The sequence below is a fragment of the Salvia miltiorrhiza genome, chromosome 7, assembly GCF_028751815.1.
Source record: "Salvia miltiorrhiza cultivar Shanhuang (shh) chromosome 7, IMPLAD_Smil_shh, whole genome shotgun sequence".
Lineage (NCBI taxonomy): Eukaryota > Viridiplantae > Streptophyta > Magnoliopsida > Lamiales > Lamiaceae > Salvia > Salvia miltiorrhiza.
In genome coordinates, this window is record NC_080393.1 from 7,874,476 (window position 1) to 7,896,156 (window position 21,681).

A 21,681-nucleotide genomic window follows, 5' to 3' on the forward strand; every position below is an offset into this window, starting at 1 on the left:
TACAAATCTGAATATCCTTTGATATGAGTCGTTGGTTGAAATTTAGGTTCGTGACCGTTAATGTCAATCAACTTATTTAATTTATATTTATATTTCCAAAAACGAGATCCTCATCCACTTACCTTTATAAACACTATGAAAATATATGATGATACGGAAATATGATAAGATATTTAATATTTAGTGGGCAGAAATGATAAGGTGGCACGACTCTATTAGACAACGAACTTTTTGTGGATGTAAAGTTTAACAAACAATCGTATTCAATTTTTGTTGTGTTCCGTTTGATTCATATAAGTTGTGCAAATAATTAACGTTTGTACTATACTAAAATATAAACATTCAATTTGAAAAAAAAAAAAAAACAATTTTAATGGAAATTTTATAAATTAAAGAGAAATTAATGTTATAATTTAAACAATTTGTGTGTACATATTAACCCGAAATACAATATGTAAAACACAAAATAGAGGGAAAATAAATTAGAGAGAAAAGAGATAATATGTATTAAACGTATTCAATATGAGGGCCAAAAGCCTCTATTTATACAAATAGGAAGCTAGGGTTTTACAAAGATTTCTTGATTAACACACATAAGATATATCTAGAAGATATATTTACAACGTAAGCATGCATTTTCATGTGGTTTAAGCCAACTCAAAGCAAGCAATGTAGATGAGCAGCAAATATATGGATAGTTCCAAAACTCTACAGCCATGACTCATCACCCACTCGCTCACGTCATTATGAACTAACTAAATCAATCCCTTTTTAAATGACTGGAGAAACCACTCAATATTTCTAAAATTGCAAATTGTGATTACCACATTTTTGTGTTTCCGAGGTCTGATTCTGATACTTCTGTTTCTGTATATTTGGCGGAACTAAAACAGAGTGTTGTACTTCATTATTTCTGCCCACACAAAAAATATATAAAAATAGAAAAGAAAAAAGCCCATACCGTGAGCTTCAAAGGTGGTATATTCTCTTCCATTTCCTGCCTCATATTGATTGGTATCAAGATCACAAATTCTTGGTATCTTCCTAGTATCTAAGTTGAGATTCAAGAAGGAGAAGAAAAAAGAGTTCTTCACATTTAAGATAACCAGTGTGTGTGGTTGGTTGAAGATAAAAAAAAAATCTTGATTTGGATATGGTATGTTTATAGAATTAGGTTGTGATTTAAGGAAATAGTTGGTTTTTCCTTTTTACAACAAAACTGTTTGCAGATTTCTTCAGTTAATTCAAGATTACAAATTCTTGACTAAAGATGGCATCTTTATTAAGTTGGGATTGCATTAGTTTGAAAAATAAGTAGAAAAAACTACTCCCTGTCTGTGTTCATAGATATATATAGAGAGAGAGAGAGAGGGAGAGGGAGAGATTGAGAGAGGAATGAGAGTGAAATGGAATTCTGGCCGGAATTTCTTGCAAACAGTTGGGGGAGAGAATTTGTGGCCGGAGGATTCGGCGGCACCGCCGGAGTCATCGCCGGCTATCCGCTCGACACGCTCAGAATCCGGCAGCAGAGCTCCGCCGAAGGGTCGGCGGTTCAAATCCTCCGCCGCCTCGTCGCCGCCGAGGGCCCCTTTTCCCTCTACCGCGGCATGGCCGCCCCTTTGGCTTCTGTAACTTTCCAGGTTCTAATTTACTGCTTTTATTAAAATAAAAATCTTCACTTTTATAATCTCATTCAGTTTTACTATTTAAACTTTCTCGACATTTTAATTAGATATGTAGAATTGCTAAAAATCAATATGCTACCATGAGATTCAAGAATTGTTTGCTTATTATGTCTCACCCTGGCTCCGTACATATAGTTTGAATCTCATGAGAATTTCGAAATCCTAGATTTTAAACACACAGGATTTTAATCATGCCAAAAATTTAAGATAGATTATGGTAAAAAATTGGGACCATAATTTAAATATCGTGCCGTTTCTTATGCAAATTGACTTCTGTAATCCCGTATTTATTTACTCCTCACATTTATAAGAGTATAACACATTTCTATGTATTTTCGTTAGAAATGGACATTTTGGATTATATTGAATGATTATAGTATTACACAGGCAAATTTGTGTATTGAGAGATCCACCTAAGCTTTATAAAAACCTTATTTCTTGTTTTGCTTTTTTTTCAGAATGCTATAGCTTTCCAAACATATGCAATCCTATCAAGAGCAGTAGATGGGCATTCTAGCTCCAATGATCCACCCTCATACAGAGGAGTTGCTCTAGGCGGCTTCGGCACCGGAGCCATCCAGAGCCTCGTCCTCAGCCCCGTCGAGCTGGTCAAGATCCGTCTCCAGCTGCAGGCGAAAACCCGCAGCTCCAAAATCCACAACGGGCCACTAGACGTGGCCCGTAGCATACTCCGAGCGGAAGGCTGGAGGGGCCTTTACCGGGGCCTAACCATCACGGTGCTGAGGGACGCCCCGGCCCACGCAGGCCTACTTCTCCACGTACGAGTACACGAGGGAGTGGCTCCACCCCGGGTGCAGGAAGGGGAGCCACGAGTCGTTTGGGACAATGCTGCTCGCCGGAGGGCTGGCAGGGGTGGCTAGCTGGATTTGCTGCTACCCTTTGGATGTGGTCAAGACTCGGCTGCAGGCGCAGTCGAGCTCGACGGAGAGATACGGCGGGATAGTGGATTGTTTCCGGCAGAGTGTGAGGGAGGAAGGGTATCATGTGTTGTGGAGAGGTTTGGGGACTGCCGTGTTGAGGGCCTTCATTGTGAATGGGGCTATCTTTACTGCTTATGAGACGGCCCTTAGGTGCATTTTGAGGGGCAACCAGAATCCGGCCGCGATTTGATTGGTGTGGTGTGTTTGACTGGAATGTCGATTACGTCTAACCCTCGGAGCAGTTGGGTTTATGTGCTATTTGCTGGTGTAGAAAACGGGAATTCTTTCAATTTGATTTATATACTTTGTGATTTTTAAGTCTATTGCTGTTATGAAAGCTACTTATATATTCTGAAGTTTGCTTTGTGGGTTTGAATACTTAAAGTTAGAACTATAATGTGATTTAATAATTTAGTGACCAAGTTGTGATTAGACTAACTTAGAATAACTTGATGCAAATTTAAACATTTGGCTTTTTTTTACCGAAATGAATTTATCTATCCGGGTTATTTGTTCACACGATTTATTATGAATGCACCCAAATTTATGCGTAACACTGATTACGCGAAAATAGAGTCAAACTAATAAGTTATTTAGACAGATTTAAGGCTGAGATACACGTTCCAGGAGAGAAGTGGTCGAGGGCGCCGAGCTGAGCAGATGATTGGCAGAGCAGCGGCACATGCGTGATGTAGGGGACGCACCAGTTAGAAAGAGAGACGACACAGACGCAGGCACGGCCGTGGGCCCGCAAGCGGGAAGGTAAGGCAGCACACGGCCGTGGCCACGATGTGAATGGCAGAGACAGGAAACTTGAACTTATTTGATCAAGTAATTATTAATATTAAGAAATATAATGTTTCAAAATGTAAATAATTACTGTTGTGATAAAAAAAATATCTGGCGTGTAGAAAGGTAACAATTATAAAATGTTTGTATTTTTTTTTTCACAACAATTAATATTTATATTCGCGATAAATTGTACTCCCTTCATTCTCATAAAATGTAATTTTATTAATACTTGTGTCATTTACACATGGTTACTTTTTATAAGGATGGAGGGAGTAATTTTTTTAAAGGGTGATATTTTATTAAGGGTTAATAGCCAGAAAATACACGAACTTTCATCGAAATTGCATATTGCACACGACCTTCAAAAATAGCCAGAAAATACACCACCTTTTATTTTAGTCGCAAATTGCACCTATGCAAGTACCCAATCGTGATGCAATTTGCGACTAAAATAAAAGGTGGTGTATTTTCTGGCTATTTTTGAAGGTCGTGTGCAATATGCAATTCCGATGAAAGTTCCTGTATTTTCTGGCTATTAACCCTTTTATTAATTACTCGGCTACTTTTTTCGAACTTGCTATGTTATTAGCACTTTCACAATTTAGATAAATTATTTTCTCTAAACTATACTAACGCGACTTAAATCATCTATTCCAAATCAGATTTCACACATCGTTTCACTAAAGCACAAGATTGAGATACAATAAATCTTCTGTAGTAAGAACTGGATTATCAAAAGTCAAAATTTTATTATAGAAGCAAAGTCGAAAACATATATAATATAAATTCAAAAATAAAAGAGAAAAAAATGGGAAATGTATACATGCTGAAAGCCTTCAGCATCAGAACTGGCTTTTCTTTTTCTGTCGAGGAGACATTATCAAATTGTGAAGGAGTTACAGAAATCTTACAATGCAGCATGTTAAACAATCAACGATTGTAGAATCAATATTACCGGGGCAGATCTCTGCCCCAACTGTGCAGAACGCTCAAGAGGCTTGTAAAAGATTACAAGACGTCACATGGGGCTTTTGACACAAGACAACTCGTCTTAGGACGTGATTTCTGATGCATAATCAAACTATGAGAGTGACTGCAGTTGTATCGATTTCTCAAGCAAGCAGAGGCACAACTGTCTATGTTGTGTATCATCATAACATACCTTCGAGTCTAGTAGCCAGAAGAGACGAGGACATTGTGCTCTTTCAAACGTTTCTGGAAATGAGCCAAGCGGTTTTGTAACTGGAGGATGCCAGCAGCCTTCTGAGATAGGATTGAGTTCAATCTTGAGATATAATCATCTAGCCGGTTGCCAGGTTGATCTGCCTCAACCAACAGATTCATCTCCTGCAAAGAGCAAAGAGAAGGAATCAACGAGATGTGTGAGCTTTAGGAGGGAGACATTGAAAGAAAATTTCACAAACCTCTCTAACAATCTCCATAGTCTCCTCCACCTGTTTCCTGTGAGCATGGACAAGATCTTCCTCTTCCTAAACGCGCATAGCACAAATTAATTAATACCATTATAGCATTATGCCTTATTGATATCTTCCAAAAAGGTACTTCTGCTATCATTTTACCTTCAATAAAGCAGTCAAATCATCATCTGAATTTGAATATTTTACTTCTGATTTAGGAGGCTCCTTCCACTTGGATTGGATATTGTTTCTTTTCATTTTGTCATCAGGATTAGGGAGGCTGTGTGATTCAGCTCTTGAGTTTTTCTTCCAATGATGGCTTCTCTTGCTCATAGAAATCCTCATCATAGTCTTCCCTATCAGTTTGTTCAGGCCATGAATCACCTGTATCATCCTCAAAAGTTGTAGCAGGTGGAAGGACTGACGACAAAGGTTGTGCAATTGATTCTTTAAGGTTTGAGGTCGAGGATAAGACATCTTTTTTGGTGTTGCCTCTTGAAAGGCTCTTCACCCTAGAACAGCAACATATTGCTTAAGACTTGTTACGATAGAAGTGTTTGCTGACAGAATAATTACTCGCCAAAAGATAAGACTTACCTATCAGCATATCTTAAAGTGTTCAAGGTGTGCTCACAGGATCCTGAGTTTGGTGAAATACATGATATCATAACAGTGCGAGAATTCCCAACAAAGGAATCTCGTAAAACTTCAGTTAATTTACTGCCTCTAAATGGAATGTGCCCTTGGTCATTGTCAAGTGCTCTAATACATTCCTTCAGTGCAAGCAAACTTTTGTTTATCTCAGCTCCTTCCATTCTGCACAATCAGAATACTGGATAAGAGCTACAAATTTTTGAAATCATTATATTTTCATCTCTCGCACAACAGGTGAAGTCAATGAGCAATAATTTGCAAGTCAAGAGTGAATATGGCTCCTCATGTATGCTATAGTTGTATTAAAAACATTAGTAAGAAATCTATTTGGTCACAATTTACTAAACTGTTTACCTGGTTTGCTTGTCATTGTCTGTCGTATCTGCCCCGCGTTCACTTCCAGCAAGGTCTATGAAGGAGAGCTTACCAACAAGTCGTGCAGGTTTAGATTCACTGCCATCTACAGACCTCTTAACAGAAAGCTGAAGAATCGCATGTGATCGGGATGATTCCTCATTTGCACCTGTGGTTCCAGTACTTCTTGTTGCGTTTCCTCTCTCAATGAGTTCCTTAACTGTCTCCACATCCACTACTCGATACTCTTGCAAACCCACAATACAAACTTGCTGTTTCCCATCCTCTCTCATACAAAGTTTTCTGCAAGTACAGTAGTAAAAATTTCGTTGAGATTGCACTGGAGGGTGAAAACCAACAAAAAACCCAGAAAACAGCTTACTTCCTATCACTGAGCAGATCGAAGAGTTTCCCCCCATATATCTCAAAGAAGCTGACAAACAACTGAAAGCCTTGGTTCCTGTAGGTATGATGAATGAGCCTCAAGATGTCTCTCACTGCTCTGAGGGGCAGTGGTTTCATTGTATATGTTTTGCCACTTCCTGATAAATTAGAGATTGGTGAAATTTTGAATGGGAGAAAGTAAACACAAAAAAGGGATGTAGAAACTAATGATGCCATCAAAGAAAAAGAAAAAGGTTTTATCAAGACTTTTCTTTTTGGGTTCTGGTTGAGTAACTTGAGTTTAGATACTAAAATCATTTCAAGATTGATACTCTACATAGAGGTAAATTAAAACAAGTCAGACAACAAATAGAAAGTATACAGCACACAATTCCACCTGATTATAGGATAGCAAGTTATTACCTGTTTGCCCATAAGCAAAGCAAGTAGCTTTCGTACGTTGGAAAATTATGGGAATGATAGGCTCTACAGTTTCATGATATACCTAAAGAAATTAAATGTGAGCCAGAATTAAGTAAACACTATTACAGTACAAGATCCACTTCAGGTTAATATAGATTCATTTCATGGGATATAATTACCTCATCATTTGACACTTCTTCGTTTAGTACAGCATCAAATACAAATTCATGTTTCTCCAAATATTCTGTTAGGTCAACCTGCAGCACATTAAGACTCAAAAGTTTCAAATTTATGAAAAATGGGTATACAGATTATACCAGTTGAATAGGCAAGGAATGACCCTGTCTAATTAACATTTGATTGGAGAAACGGTCATTTAAGGAAGGAGTTTCCCATAGAGTTCATTTAGGAAAACTTGAGGCTCAAAAGTCTCAAATTTATGAAAAATGGGTATGCAGAATGACCTTGTCTAAACATTTGATTGGAGAAACAGTCATTTAAGGAAGGAGGTTCCCATGGAGTTAAGAAAGGAAGAGTTGAGAAGATTATGAGCTTAAAAGATTTCAGACACATTACATAGCAAGTGTTCCTTGTCAGGTCAAGATTCAAGAAGTAGAAATCACTTTATCAATTTTGAAAGTAGCTTCAAAATATACTGTTGAAAACACAATCTCAAAATTTACAAGAAAATAATTTTATAAGATAGTAAAACCTAACTTAATTTTACAGAAGCAATAATCCTGGACAAAGGGACGGATCACAGCAAGTACTATAATTTGGTAACAATTCTATCAATTGAACATTTAGAGCAACGAAAACTATAACAATTTATACGGACCTTGAGTTTTGTCTCATGGACAACAAGAGAGTTTGAAGAGGTTTCTATGATATCTTCGTCATTCTTTGCCAGTTCCCTTTTATTTAGTGGTCTTTTCCTTACCTGGAAAAAATTGTCATCAGTCATACTAGGAAAGTGTTGCAATTTGATTTATCTGGTTACTGCAAGAGAATGTCAGGAAAGAAAGTACATGCTAAACAAAATATAACTTCTGAAACTGTTGGTTGAATTAATTATAAGAACACTCATTTACTGAAAAGTAATGGGAGTTTTCATCCAGCTGAAAAGTTTGGAGTAGGACAGCTACTTGTAAAGCAGAAAATACATACCACTACTTTGATCTTTGCAACATTGCTAGCCTTCACATTGTCAGCAGCGATGCTTTTTAGAACATTGGTATCAGGTAAGCCACGAGCTTTGGTTTGTTTATTGATCCCAAAGTATGGGTCAGAATCATCAAAGCTTCTTCCTCTTGAAAAATTATTCATTGGATGGGCATCATACAGACTGGGAACTGACATCTATTCGCAACAATCACACCCCAAACAGCCGAAAGGGAAAATAATACGAAAATGAGTTAGGCAAACTCAAACAAAGTAACATGATATCTTAAATTAAAACAAAGATGGAATATAATAAAATTCAAGAGACATAACTAGTAACCCATATAAACATGAATCTTTTTAGCTTATATAAATTTCAAATGTATATTAACATATCGGGATTCGGGCGTACTCTGAATTTTAATTAAACCCCTCGAGAAAAACAGCAGCAGGTTATAACTTAACAGAACCTAAACCCACCCGGCCACCCGTGGCACAAAATTCTCATACATAAGGAATCAACCAAAGCGTCCAAAATTATAGTAAAACAGCATCAGAAATCCAGTAAAGCATCAATGAAGCAACACCACCTCATCAAATACACAAGATACAAAGCATAAAATTGCATTGCTAGAAAGGAGTCATCTGACAACAACCCCTATTTCTATCAAAACCATCGAACATGACGGCTAAAGCTACTACTTTATCCACAATGTAAGATAGAGTTCATTTCCTACCACATAAACTACAACCACAACCCATAAAACCGACGCCCACAAACTAGCATATACTGATTAACGAAAAATAACTACTCCACTTCTCAAATCAAGAAATCTACCTCCGGAAGTAGCTCAGTGTCAAACGAATGCAGATCCAACAGCCCCGGGCTACTCTCATTTGGCGAAACCAGCTCCTCGCCATTCTTCCGCCGTGAATGCCCTGGTGGCGTCAACGGCTCCGCAAACAAATCGCCTCCACTGTACGTTCTCTGCGCCTGCACACTCCTGTACATTCTCGAACCCTGACCGCCTCCATTGTAATATCCAAAATCCTAATTTGAATAAAGCAAAAAACAAACAAAAGAAAAATCAGAAAAATCAAATATCTGAGTTCCAGCTCGTGGAATCAGATCTGCGCAAGTTCAAACCCACCAAAATCGTAAAATCGCCCAAACTTACCTGAGCTGGAGGAACCGCATTGTTCGATGACTGTAGATGCTGCAGGCCAGCTGATTGCAGCCATCGACCGTTCGATGAAGCTTCCACGAATTGGTCGGAGTACTGCCGCTGATGGTGCGCCGCCGCCGCCGCGCCGGATCTCTGCCTTCCCACCGCATTCATCTTTTCTCACCAACCACGGTAAAAGTTATAAGAAAAATGGAAATCCAACAAAACTCTCACTCAATCTCTCAAGGCAACCGTCTATGTTCAAATACTACTAAAAATACCTCCAATCAAACACAAGTGTGGAATTTTTCTAGAGAGAGAAACTCCGATTGTAGCAATATCGGTTTACTAGAGAGAGAAACTATGTTTGTTAGAGCTTTAAAATGCGAAAAAGATTGAAGAGTTGCAGAGAACAGTGAAGACTGATTTTTTTCCTCTTTTTTTTTTGTTTGCTTTTTTTCAAAATAAAATGTTAAAAAGGCAATTAAGTGATTAATTATATTGATTAGTTTTTTATTAGCGCAAATTGGGAGTGGGAATTTGAATTTTGAAGTGGTATGTGTGAGCGTGACGGACACGTACGAAGCATGTGATTGGTTGAAGGTGTGGGGCGGTGAATGGGCCTACTAATATTTGAATTGGAGATTGCAGATTGGTGTTGTTTTGGCTACCATTGTCGTTTCACATGGTGGGGTTATGTCGTTTAGCATCCTCGCCATCCATTGCTTAATTATATGAGGTGCTTATATTTTCTTTTTATATTTACATTAAGTTTTGAAATAGATGACCAAACCTTGATACAAACGAGTGTTATAAACACACAATTAATACATAATAAATCTCTGATAAAGATAAGTTAATGTGTGATATACAAATTCTTAGTGATGTATGAGAATTATTTCATAATTACATTATAAGATATGTAAAGATATTACCAATTGAACAATATGCATAAAATACAACATTATAGAAATTATCAAATTTATACATTGCACAAAAATGAAATCTTGATTTTATTTTTTTCTTTAACTGCAAATATTTTAATAAAAATGTTAAGTCAAATTTTAATTTTTATATAGTATTTAATAAATTTAATATTCTAGATAATAATTTTATAGGGAATTAAAATAACAAATAATGTTAACAAAATATTTAACGAGCACTGAGTGTCAACGACATTCATATAAAATGTTCACAAATATTGAGCAATGCACCGATCATCCGCATCCTTAAACCACAATATAATTTGTTATTGATAGCATCATCTAATTGCTCCATTTTCACTTTGACTTGATAGTGTTATCCATATTTTAAATTTAATTTGCATCAAACTTAAGAAAATTGACAAAACAATAAATAGTATATACTTCAAGAAATGCAAAAAAAAATACTACTACTACAATTCAAATAAAACGTGAAGCCTTCTAAATGAGTTGGAACCACGAAATTATACTGTCAATTTATCCAAATGTTTTAAAAATATTTGTCAAGCTTTCAACATTTGAACTCGAATTTAATTAAATTATTAATCTAGTCAAATTCGGAAAAGTTATAGCGAATTTAAATATGAGTACACCTTAATAACTGTTAATTTACACTAACCTTTTAACAAGTTGGGAACAAATTGTATTCCCAATTAACTAACTATACTTACAAATAGATATCTAATTTATCATAAGGTCACATCAATTTTTATTTATGCATTGCCCGCATTAAATATCGATAACGAGTTACCTCATCACAGAGAGATTTTTTTTTAATAACTATTGTATATATAATCAATCATCAACTATTTTTATTTGTCTGTTAATCATAACTAAGATCGTATAAATTTAAAATTCAAAATAAATCAATTGATTTGTTCTGCTTCGGTTAAATCTGTTAATTTTTCATTTCAATTTTACTATGATCAAACAAATCGAACTTACTTAGGGGGTGTATTCGTTCAGGATTTATGTACCGATTTCACACAGAGTTTTGATGATTTTTAGAATTCTAAACAGGAATTTGCAAAGATTTTGGACGGATTTTAACAAGAATTGCTCATGATTTTTCCGAATTTGAAACAAAAAAACAAGCGGTCGTTGCGAGTCCGTGAGCGGTGGACCGAGTCCCAGCACCCGCTGGGATCCAGCGATCGCTGGATACCCAGTGCTCGCTGGGTGCCAGCGACCGCTGGCTTCTCCGAGCGGCCGCTGGCTTCTTTGAGCCACGGCCACTGGAACCCAGGGCGCTGAAATATGAAATCTTCCGAAATCTCGTGGTCTGTGGTTGGATTTGTTCATGTGTATTTTTTGAACAAAATCAATGAAAGTCATTCCAATTTTAAAGTCCATAGATTTTTAAATACCTCTAAATTTTCATAAACTTTTAAAAGTCTGAAACGAATACCTCTGGATTTTTATAGACTTTTAAAAGTCTTGAACGAATACACCCAGATTTTCATATACTTTTAAAAGTCTTAAACGAATACACTCAAATTTTAAAAGTTTGTAGAAATCTATTAAAGTCCTGAACGAATACACCCTCCTTGCATAGATAAAGCTCGTCTCAAAGCAAAATTACTCGATCTAGAGTAATAGTTGAGTTTGATTATTATTGATATTCGATTAGTCTCACTCGATTTTTAGTTTAACACTCAAATTTAGCTCATAAACTCGAGTCCTTTTCCTTCCCGATTTGGCTGTTGGTATATTTAAATAAAGGAATAAATGGGACGTGCTTTTTATGCAACTAGTTTGACCTGTGATCCGAAAGATCCGACCCACATTTGACTAATCATTTGTACAAATTCAAACTTCCCTTGCGGAACCGGCAGTGACGCAAACCGGACACGTGTCAGAGATCGGGCTGCGGTCATTTGAATTCTATGGCTGGATTTTGTTGGCTTTGAGCCAGATATTGTCACGTGTGGGGGATAGAGAACATTGTCTTTGACCAAATCCATATTTACACCCTGTCATGTTAGCACTAAGCACTACAAAAGATTATTTTATTACTGATTACACACAATATCTATTTAATCAAAACTGAAAAAAACAATTCCTTTCTTTGGAGTAATGTATCTATTTGTTATTGCACCAACTAAATTATCATTCTAAAGCAACTATATTTATAAAATCAAGTTAAATTAGTTAGATCTACTTATGCACATTTATCTTCGAATAAAATTTTGGGTAATTTAAAACAAATTAAAATCGTCGCAAATTTGAATAATTATTTGCACTCTCTTGAAATTGGTTGCGATAGTGACGAAATTTTCAACAATCCTTATTCAACTATTAATTATTGAAAAAAAATATTTTGAAATAGATTTGCGTAATTTTTTAATAGTTTTCACAATATTTGGTCAAAATCCTTAATTTATGATAAACTCAAAAATTAGTGATTGTTTAGGACAGATTTGAGTCATTTGAAAAATTAGTTCATTTATGGTAATTAGTTCAATTAGTTCTCGAGATTTTTGTAGTAGTATAAATTAGTTGCAACGTAACACTTATTCATACTCGAATGCAAGGGACCCACCTGACAAAGAAAACATAATCATTTCACAATTTTATTTACATTGATAATTAGCGTTCCCTTGCTGGTTAGTCGCGAAATCGCTTTTGTTTTCCTTTTTAATTTAAATCGCATTTATTTCGCTTTATATTGATAATTATTGAGCTAATCCTCAAAATAGGACAGTAACTTCAATTTTTTATATTTATACTATTATATGTCCTCGTTTATGGGAGTGTAAATATAAAAAAGAGAGTTATAGTCATCATTTTTTAATTCTGAAACATATAGTCTTCATTTTTAAATTTTGTAACATATAATCTTAGGGGATCAAATTCATACCATTTTAGGGATCAAATTACTAAAAATTCATACCATTTCCTTCCTTGCATGACTATTTTTAGAGGACTAATAGAGTACAATAAGCTTATTTTATTTCATTTTGAGAATTATTGTTTAGTTGTTATCCAATTCAAACACTTTCAACGCTATTAGAAACTCACAAACAAATTCATCTTGTAAATAACCAAATAAATATAGCGACATCTAAACAAATTCAGCAGCATATTAATCAAGGTTAGTTACAGTTTATGCTAATTTACTGACATTTTAACTACAATATCATAATTTTTTTATTATTATAACTAAAATGTAAGAATTATCACAAAATTAATAAAATTAGTAGGAGGTCAATTTAAAATATGTTGAAAAGGTGAGTACTTGCATAATTTTAACTTATCTTTCGCAAAGATAACAAAAACATGTTTTCTAATAATATATTAATATGTCCCTAAGGAGACATCAAGCGGTGCGAACTCTTGTCTATGAACAGTGAGGTCTAGGATTCAAACTCCACCACTTCCTTCTCCATCAAGTAATATAATATATATATATATATATATATATATATATCCTCCGTCCCATTATTGAAGACACATTTTCCTTATTGAATTGTCCCAATAATAAAGATACTTTCCAAATAAGGAAATAATTAGGACTTACAATTATTAATTAAGTTATCACTAATTAGGGTATAAAAGACAAACAAAACCCTAAATCTTTCTCATTCATCCTCTCTCTCTCGGCTCTCTTGGCGCCGCCGCCGCCGCCGCCGCCCTAACCACGGCGCCACCCTCTTTCTGAAACCGCATCACATCCCCCTCTCTTCTCCTTCTCCGGCCGCTGCCTGCTTCTCCTTCTCCGGCCGAACAGCCGCCACCCATCCCCTTCTCTTCTCCGATTCTCCGGTCTCTTTCTCATCAAAAACCCAGATCCACCAAACCACCACCCTCAATTTCTAGGTTTGATTTGAGAGAGGAAGATAGTGGTGGATCTGGTTCTGGGGCGGCGTAGGCGTTGCTCAAGATACGTGCGGGTCTGAAACCGCCGTACATCCCCTTCTCTTCTCCTTCTCCAGCCACCGCCGTCCTTCTGAAACCCTCCATCTCCACCGCCATCCTCCTGGTTCAAATTTGGAAATCGGAGTGAACAAAATTGGCAGATTTTCATGGATTCAAAATTTCTAGCTGTGTTGTTTCGATTTCTGGATTCGATTTTTGGTTGTGTTGTTTCGATTTTCATGATTTAATTTTTTAGTTATGTGTTTCAATTTCTGGATTCAGTTTTCATGGTTCAAATTTCTGATTTTCTGGATTTGATTCGGTTTTCATGGTTCAAATTTCGGCGATGTGGTGGTGGTCGGCTGCGGTGGTGGTCGGCGGTGTAGTGGTGGGCGGCAGCTATAGACACTTAAATAAAGTAAAAAGAAATCACTAACCATTTACTAATCAAATACACTAATAAAGTTGGGCACCCTACTTTATTCCCTAATTTACCTCACCTTAATCTTCGTGCCCAAATGAAGTGTGTCTTCATTATTGGGACGAAGGGAGTATATAGGGTCAAGTTAAACAAAGAATGACTCTATCTATAGAGAATAGAGAATAAATCTCCTCCATCAAAACCACTTGATCTTACGGTTATGATTTAACAAAATTTACAGCTATTTTAATAAATTAAAACTGCTGAAAACTACATTCTAATTACTAAAGGGTATTTGAGTAACTTTTGTAGACTAACAAAAAATGGAAGAATCGATAATCACTCCAACATTTACTGCCATTGAGAAACAACCTTCAACTCTTCCATATCTATCTTTCTCTCTCTTCACCGATGCCTCTCTCTTGTTCAAAACCGCTTCCGGCGCGGCGAGGTGCTTCCGTCCCCCTCTGCTGCCACGACCACGCTCCCCTGCCATTTCATGTGTTCTCGATTGAACAGCACTGGCGGAGCCATCACCATGCCCTAGCCACCCCTCTGTCTTTTTCTCCCCCCTCCTCCTGCTCTCTCTCTCTCTCTCTCTCGTCGTTTCCGGCGCAGCGAAGCGCTTCCGCCTACCTTTGCCGCCACGTGATGATAGGGAGCTTATTCGCCGGGTGATTCAGCGCTGATGGAGTGACCGAATTCGGTGCGCGGCCGACCAAGGAGTATGGCGAGACGACGATTGTTGAGATCTTGTTGTTTTAATTATCTCTATTTCATATTTTAATTGATTTGTGATTTTGGTGTTTGGCTTTGAGTCTGGGGAATTTTGTTGTTGGTAGAGGATTGTGCGGACCTGGAGGTGGTGAGCTTCGTCGATTGGGGTTTGAGGGTTTGACAGCGGTGGAAGCGGCATATTCGACTCTGATTTGTTCAAGAAATTTGAAAACGCAAAATCTAGTCTTTGGCAATAATCTGCACTGCTATTTTCTTTTTCGTCAAATTGAATGAGCAATTTTGGGGATATTATGCATCCGGTAAATCTGAATATATCTGTTCAATTATAAATTGTGTTATGTTCATATATAAATTGTGTTCTGTTCATTTATGTTCTCGGCGAATCGCTTTTTATTTTCATTTCTGCTATAAAATCTGATTTTATTTCCTCGTTTTTTAACATAAAATATTTTGAACATGCTTTAAAAAATTATGAACACCTAAATAAACTATTTGAATTTCTCTTACAAACATAAAATATTTAACATAAAACATTTCGAACAAGCATAAAAAAATTACGAACACCTAAATAGACTATTTGAATGTTCTTACTAACATAAAATATTTAACATAAAGCATTTCGAACAGGCGTAAAAAAATTACGAACAACTTAACAAAATATTTAAATTCTTCGAATACAAGATTAACGAGACTAAATTAAGCGTGAATACATATACATAAATTTGCAAATATACATAATTTATGAATTACACGTGAATGCAGATTGAAAAGATATGGAAGAATCAAATCTTACCAAAATAAAATAGATAATTTAAGATTTTTTCTCTTAATATACGGTTACTGCAAAATTGGAATTACCAGATTGCCCTTTTCGGATACAATTAAGGGAAATAAAGGTATACAAATATGGTCATTGGATTAATAAGATTGAATGCTCCAGATTAATTCTCTTTTTTCTAAATACTTATCATTCTCTCTTTAACCTTTCTATATATATATATATATATATATATATATATATATATATATATATATATATAAAGAGAGAGAGAGAGAGAGAGAGAGAGAGAAGTTATATTGAGAAATACAAATATTTAAAGAAGTGAGAAACAATCTCATCCATTGATCATGATCAATCAAACGATCCCAAATTAAGAATAAATCTCATGTCTAGATTTTGATGAACATATCAATAATTGTTATGAACATGTCAGTATTTTTTTATTGACGGACATATTTGTTGAAAAGATGTACTCCCTCCGTCCCAGCTGAAATGTTCTGTTTTCCTTTTTGGGTTGTCCACTTGAAATGTCATGTTTCCTTTTTTGGCAATACACTCTCTCTCTGTACTTAATATTTAAATAATTTCCACCAACCCACTTTATCTACTTTATACACATTTCTTAATCTCCGTGCCGAAAAGAAACAAGACATTTCAGTTGGGACGGAGGGAGTATTTGTTTAAAATTTCGCACTCCAGGATTCGATCCCCAAACGTCACAAAACGTTCAATAAAATTGTTGCTATGTTCATAAAAAACTATTAACATGTTCAACGTTTCTAATTTTCAGAAAAAAATTAATTTTTCCATAGAACCTATTAATATATTAGAGCATCTGCAACGGTTACACGATAGCAGCCTACTCGTGTAAGGCTGCTATCGTGAAACCGATGCAGCAAACACTTACACGAGGGCTACACGTTCTATCGTGTAGCCCTCACAACCGTTGTAAAAAGGCGCGTGTTTTACACGCGCCTTTAAAAAAAATGAATTTTGAATTTAAAGGCAGCTTTAACTTCTCGGTTTCCGTGCCAAATTTGACTGTTCGAATTTTTTTTAAAAATTTTTTCTTCTCTTTATATTCCATCTTCCTCCTTCTTCTTCCTCACTTTCACTCCACAATTCTCCTTCTTCTTTTTCCTTCAAGCCTTTTCATCTTTTTTCTTTCGACAATGGCGGAATCTGACCACGGTTCTTCGTCTGATTTATCCGACGGTGTAGCTCACGCGATCATGGAGGAGATAGAGTTGCAGAAACAATTGCTTGCTCACATCTACGCCCAGCCGGCGTCGGAGGTGGGACGTGCGAAACGTCCCCGGTCTTACGTCCACCGTGATAGAGAGGAAGCCCATCTATGTCTTATGCAAGACTACTTCAACGACAATCCGACATACGGACCTACATTTTTCCGACGGCGTTTTTGATTGCAAAATGAGCTGTTTTTGCGCATCGTCGAGGCTGTTCAAGGTGAAGATACTTACTTCCAGATGACCACTGATGCAATAGGTCGGGACTCTCTTTCCCCATTGCAGAAATGCACGTCGGCTATCCGCCAGTTAGCCACCGGTGTCAGTGCGGATACTTTTGATAAGTATCTCAAAGTCCCCGACTCCACCGGACGTGTATGTCTCAAGAAGTTCTGCAAGGCGGTCATCCGGACTTTTGGAGCCCATTATCTGCGCCGTCCAGCGCGGGAGGACATCACACGCCTTACCCAGATGCACGAGGCGCGACACGGATTTTCCGGGATGCTCGGGAGTCTTGATTGTATGCATTGGGGGTGGAAGAATGTCGCAGCCCGCCCTAACTAAGGATAGTTAAGTCGAGTGATCTACGACTAGGGATGGGGTTAAAGAATAAGGGGAAGAAAGGGGCGTCATTTAGAACCGTAAAACTTACTCAACATAAGAAAACTCATCATAATTTCTCATTAATACTCATTTAAACAGTCTATGAAAGACAACATAAAGCTTAATTAATATTATTAATCAAGTTGTACATTATATGAAACCATTCTCTTAAGACTCATAGTATGACATAACATACTATAACATCATAACATTTTGCAGCGGAAAGTAGCTAGACATATGCATGAAGACATATTCTAGACAGGTTAACTTCGTTTATTAACAACCCTGGAGACTCCGCTCATTGCAGCACCATCATCACACCGGCTCAACCTGCACATTTTTGAAAAAACATATGCAGGGCTGAGTACAAAAAGCACTCAGTGAACACATGCCAAACATCTCATTCTTATAAAGCTATAAATATTGTCATTGCCATTTCATATGCATAATACAAGGAATTTGTAGAAAGGCCCTGTATTAGCTAAACTCATTTTCATTTCCTCAAAGTTGTCTGCGCAGACTTTTCTCATCAAGTATGTATCATATATGTTATAACATCAAGTACTGAGAGGGAGGCCTCCCTCTGCAGCACTGTGATCGGCCAACCCGCTCGATGACTCACGACCACCTCAGTGTACACAAATCCTTACTAGTATCTACACTAGCATAGGACCGAATTCTTCATCTCAAGCAGATAGATAACATACCAAAACATCAAAAAATTGGCAATGCAATAACTTCAATATAACATCCTTCATATAATAATTCCCTTCATTTTATAAAGAACCATTCATCATTTGATCATTTTCATAAAATTGAAACTTAACAATTATATCATGTCATTCATTTCATTTCGTATAAGAGGCCTGCATGCAGGGGATCTCTATATACGTGTTTAAGAAAGCCCACCTCGTTGTGTCTCTGTATCAATGAGTAACGTCACTCTCTCCCTCAAGTCGTTACTTCCCAAAAGGACCTTCATCGTTATGAAGAATCAGTGAGAAGTTATAAAAGAAAACTCGATTAATAATCTAATCTCTTTTATTAAACATTAGTATCTCTAATGTTCATCTCTCTAGGTTGTTAATAAACGAAGTTAACCTGTCTAGAATATGTCTTCATACATATGTCTAGCTACTTTCCGCTGCAAAATGTTATGATGTTATAGTATGTTATGTCATACTATGAGTCTTAAGAGAATGGTTTCATATAATGTACAACTTGATTAATAATATTAATTAAGCTTTATGTTGTCTTTCATAGACTGTTTAAATGAGAGTTTTCTTATGTTGAGTAAGTTTTACGGTTCCAAATGACGCCCCTTTCTTCCCCTTATTCTTTAACCCCATCCCTAGTCATAGATCACTCGACTTGACTATCCTTAGTTAGGGCGGGCTGCGACAGAGGTTGGTGGCAATCCTGGTAAGACCTCGGGAAATACATCTCTATATTCCCTTACCACTGCTACATCCTTAAAGTTTTTTTTTTTACTTCATTCTCCTTCATCATTCAAGTAAACTAGGTAAGCTTGTGCTCCTTTCTTTTTTACCAATTTCGACACCTGAAGTGCCGAAACGATTGGAACTCTCTTCTTTCTATCAATGCCGTGAAAACATGTCTGTTCCTTCCCAGGTGGTTGGAAAGTTATTTGTCTCTTCTTACAATCAATCGGGGCAAAGTTCTCTGCTAACCAGTCCATCCTTAGAATAATGTCTACGTTCCACATAGGCATTAAGTGCAAGGTTCTTGCTTTCAACTTTAGTGATCCTAACTCAAGCTCTAAGTTAGAAATCATGTGAGAAACTGTAGTAGCTCTTCCTACAGGAGTGATTACTCTCAACTCGAGACTAACTCGTTTTGGTTCGAGTTTGAAGGTAACATGCTTCAAACAATTAAAGAATGCGAGGCTCCTGTATTAAACAGGATTCTAACTTGCCCATACTACCTTAAAGTCCTGCCTTAAACCGGCACATAAAACTCAGACATCTCTTCATCAGTATCCATCTTCTGATGAGCAAATCATGATAGCTCACAGAATTTTCGGTTATACTCTACAACCGATTTTTTTCCTTGCATCAAACTTCGATAATCAGCCTCTCGCTGCTTACTGTACTCCTCGGTACATACTTCTCAAGAGTAGCCTTGAATTGTTCTCAGGTGTAGTTTCCAGTTGCTCGGGTGTTAAAGTCCTCTGACGTGCCTCTCACTAGTCTTATACATCAAAAGAATCTACTAGGATAACTCAAAAGTTGTAAGGGTTCAACCCTAGAACGACATCAAAACAAATTGTTCAAGAGACTCAAATGAATGACCAGAGGGTAGAATGAAGTAACTACCAGATCGAACAAAAATGACCTAGAGTAAGAACCCATCTGGCTTTTCAACCGAAAGTTGAAACACGTGGGTTTATAAACCCAAAACACGTCTACTGAGATTTGGATCATGCGGACTGGCCAGGTCCAACATAATCACTCCCCAGTCACACGGGATATACTATCCCGAACTTGGAAATTCTGCGTCTTCTAAACCCTCAACATACTATACATAACAAAACTTAAGTTCGCACCAGCAAGCTAAAAGCTTAAACTTAGGGTCCTATGTTCTAGACTCTTGTTTCGAATGTTCAATATTTTTCGACTCTCCTCTCATGTTGCGGTGGTGGTGGCGGAGTATTGTCTCTCACCTATCCTCCACGCCACACTCTTGATGAAATATTTGAGGCATTTGTAATCACAAAAAGGAAAAACTCAACTCAACCAACACTCTAAGCGTCATCGAAACTCAAGTTCAACTCACTAACTCAAACTCTAAGGAAGCCCTCACGATCACCTTAACATTCATCTGTAAGGCAATAAGCACTCACGAAATGCTAACAAAAAGACCACTCTGGTCAACCCAATATATCCATCAGTAGAATGCCTCTTTTAGAGGACTTACATAAATGTGTCATATAAACCCTACGAAAACCATAGTATCTATCGTGATGTACCTTCTAAGCCGACACCATTAATAGTACTATGTCTCGGTCTGGACCTCCTACGGTAATTGCTACCAGTTAACTCATCTAGTTGCTACTTTAGCACACTAGGAACATCCATCTATCTAACATCAGTAGGGTACTAGATTCGTATGCTTATCTATCAGCATGTCAAAAGCTCAAGTACAAGTATCTCCTAAGTAAGTTATATACATCGCAATGTAATTGAAAACTAATCAAAAACAAGGGTGTACCGCTCGTACTCTCAAGATCATCCTTAGCTTTAGCCTACATCGGCTTCTCTTCTCATCCTCATCAACTCTAGCCCTCCTCGGCTACTTCTCATCCTCGTCAATCCTAGCCTTCCTTGGCACTTTCTCATCCTTTCATAGTCTATGAACATGTGTTTGAAAATCTGCTAGGGTATCTCTGTACCACATACTGTACGCCTCGTCCTCGTATCCGATCTTCCCTGAGTTCGATCTCACAGCAGTGCACTTTCGTGCAGTGCCAACAGTCCTGGCCAGCCTATAAGGAGAACTTAAAGGTGACTCTAGGAACTAACTCTACTTGGCTCCAGCAACAGAAATAAACAAAACATAACTTAGCAAAACTCCTACTAAGTAGTACTATTATCTTAAAACTCAAGCTCAAAACATCTAAATTCTCATCTCGTCCCATCTTTACATAGTAGGTAACCTCTCTAAACAATGATATTAGATCCGTTAATCTAAATCATCGTGACTCAGTAAGACAACTCAAACAATTCTCTCTCAAAGCCATCTCCGAAGACTATGGCTCATGATACCTTCTCAAGTACCATTCAGGTTGCGTGAGCAAAACTCGCGTCACAAAACATCTCAAACATATCGGTACAATATCTCATTGCAGCATGCTAATAACTCATCATTAATCATGCTATTATACTCAAGCTCATAACTCAAACTCATACCAACAAGTACTTAAAGCAATTGCTAATTCTCTCAAGCTTTAGCTCTAAGTTCTCATTTCATCCTTCTACTTAGTAGAAAATCTCTCTTAACAATGACATTAGATTCCTTCATCTAAATCATCGTGACTTATCACAACTGCTCA

At 36.9% G+C, this 21,681-nt stretch overlaps 2 protein-coding genes across 2 annotated transcripts; one reads left to right on the forward strand and one right to left on the reverse strand.

Moving 5' to 3' along the window:
- The first annotated feature begins 789 nt into the window (after positions 1-789).
- On the forward strand, positions 790-3,048 carry LOC130992245 (mitochondrial arginine transporter BAC2-like). Its single transcript, XM_057916796.1, is given in 3 exon segments — positions 790-1,640; positions 2,144-2,449; positions 2,451-3,048. Coding segments are annotated over 3 exon segments (906 nt in total). The 5' UTR covers positions 790-1,406; the 3' UTR covers positions 2,817-3,048.
- Positions 3,049-4,147: 1,099 nt separating this feature from the next.
- LOC130992244 (kinesin-like protein KIN-13B) lies at positions 4,148-9,434 on the reverse strand. The gene is given in 13 exon segments (XM_057916795.1): positions 4,148-4,765; positions 4,843-4,908; positions 4,999-5,154; positions 5,156-5,348; positions 5,434-5,652; positions 5,845-6,147; positions 6,227-6,386; positions 6,652-6,733; positions 6,831-6,908; positions 7,490-7,591; positions 7,819-8,010; positions 8,651-8,863; positions 8,991-9,434. Coding segments are annotated over 13 exon segments (2,103 nt in total). The 5' UTR covers positions 9,153-9,434; the 3' UTR covers positions 4,148-4,588.
- Between the last annotated feature and the right edge of the window lie 12,247 nt (positions 9,435-21,681).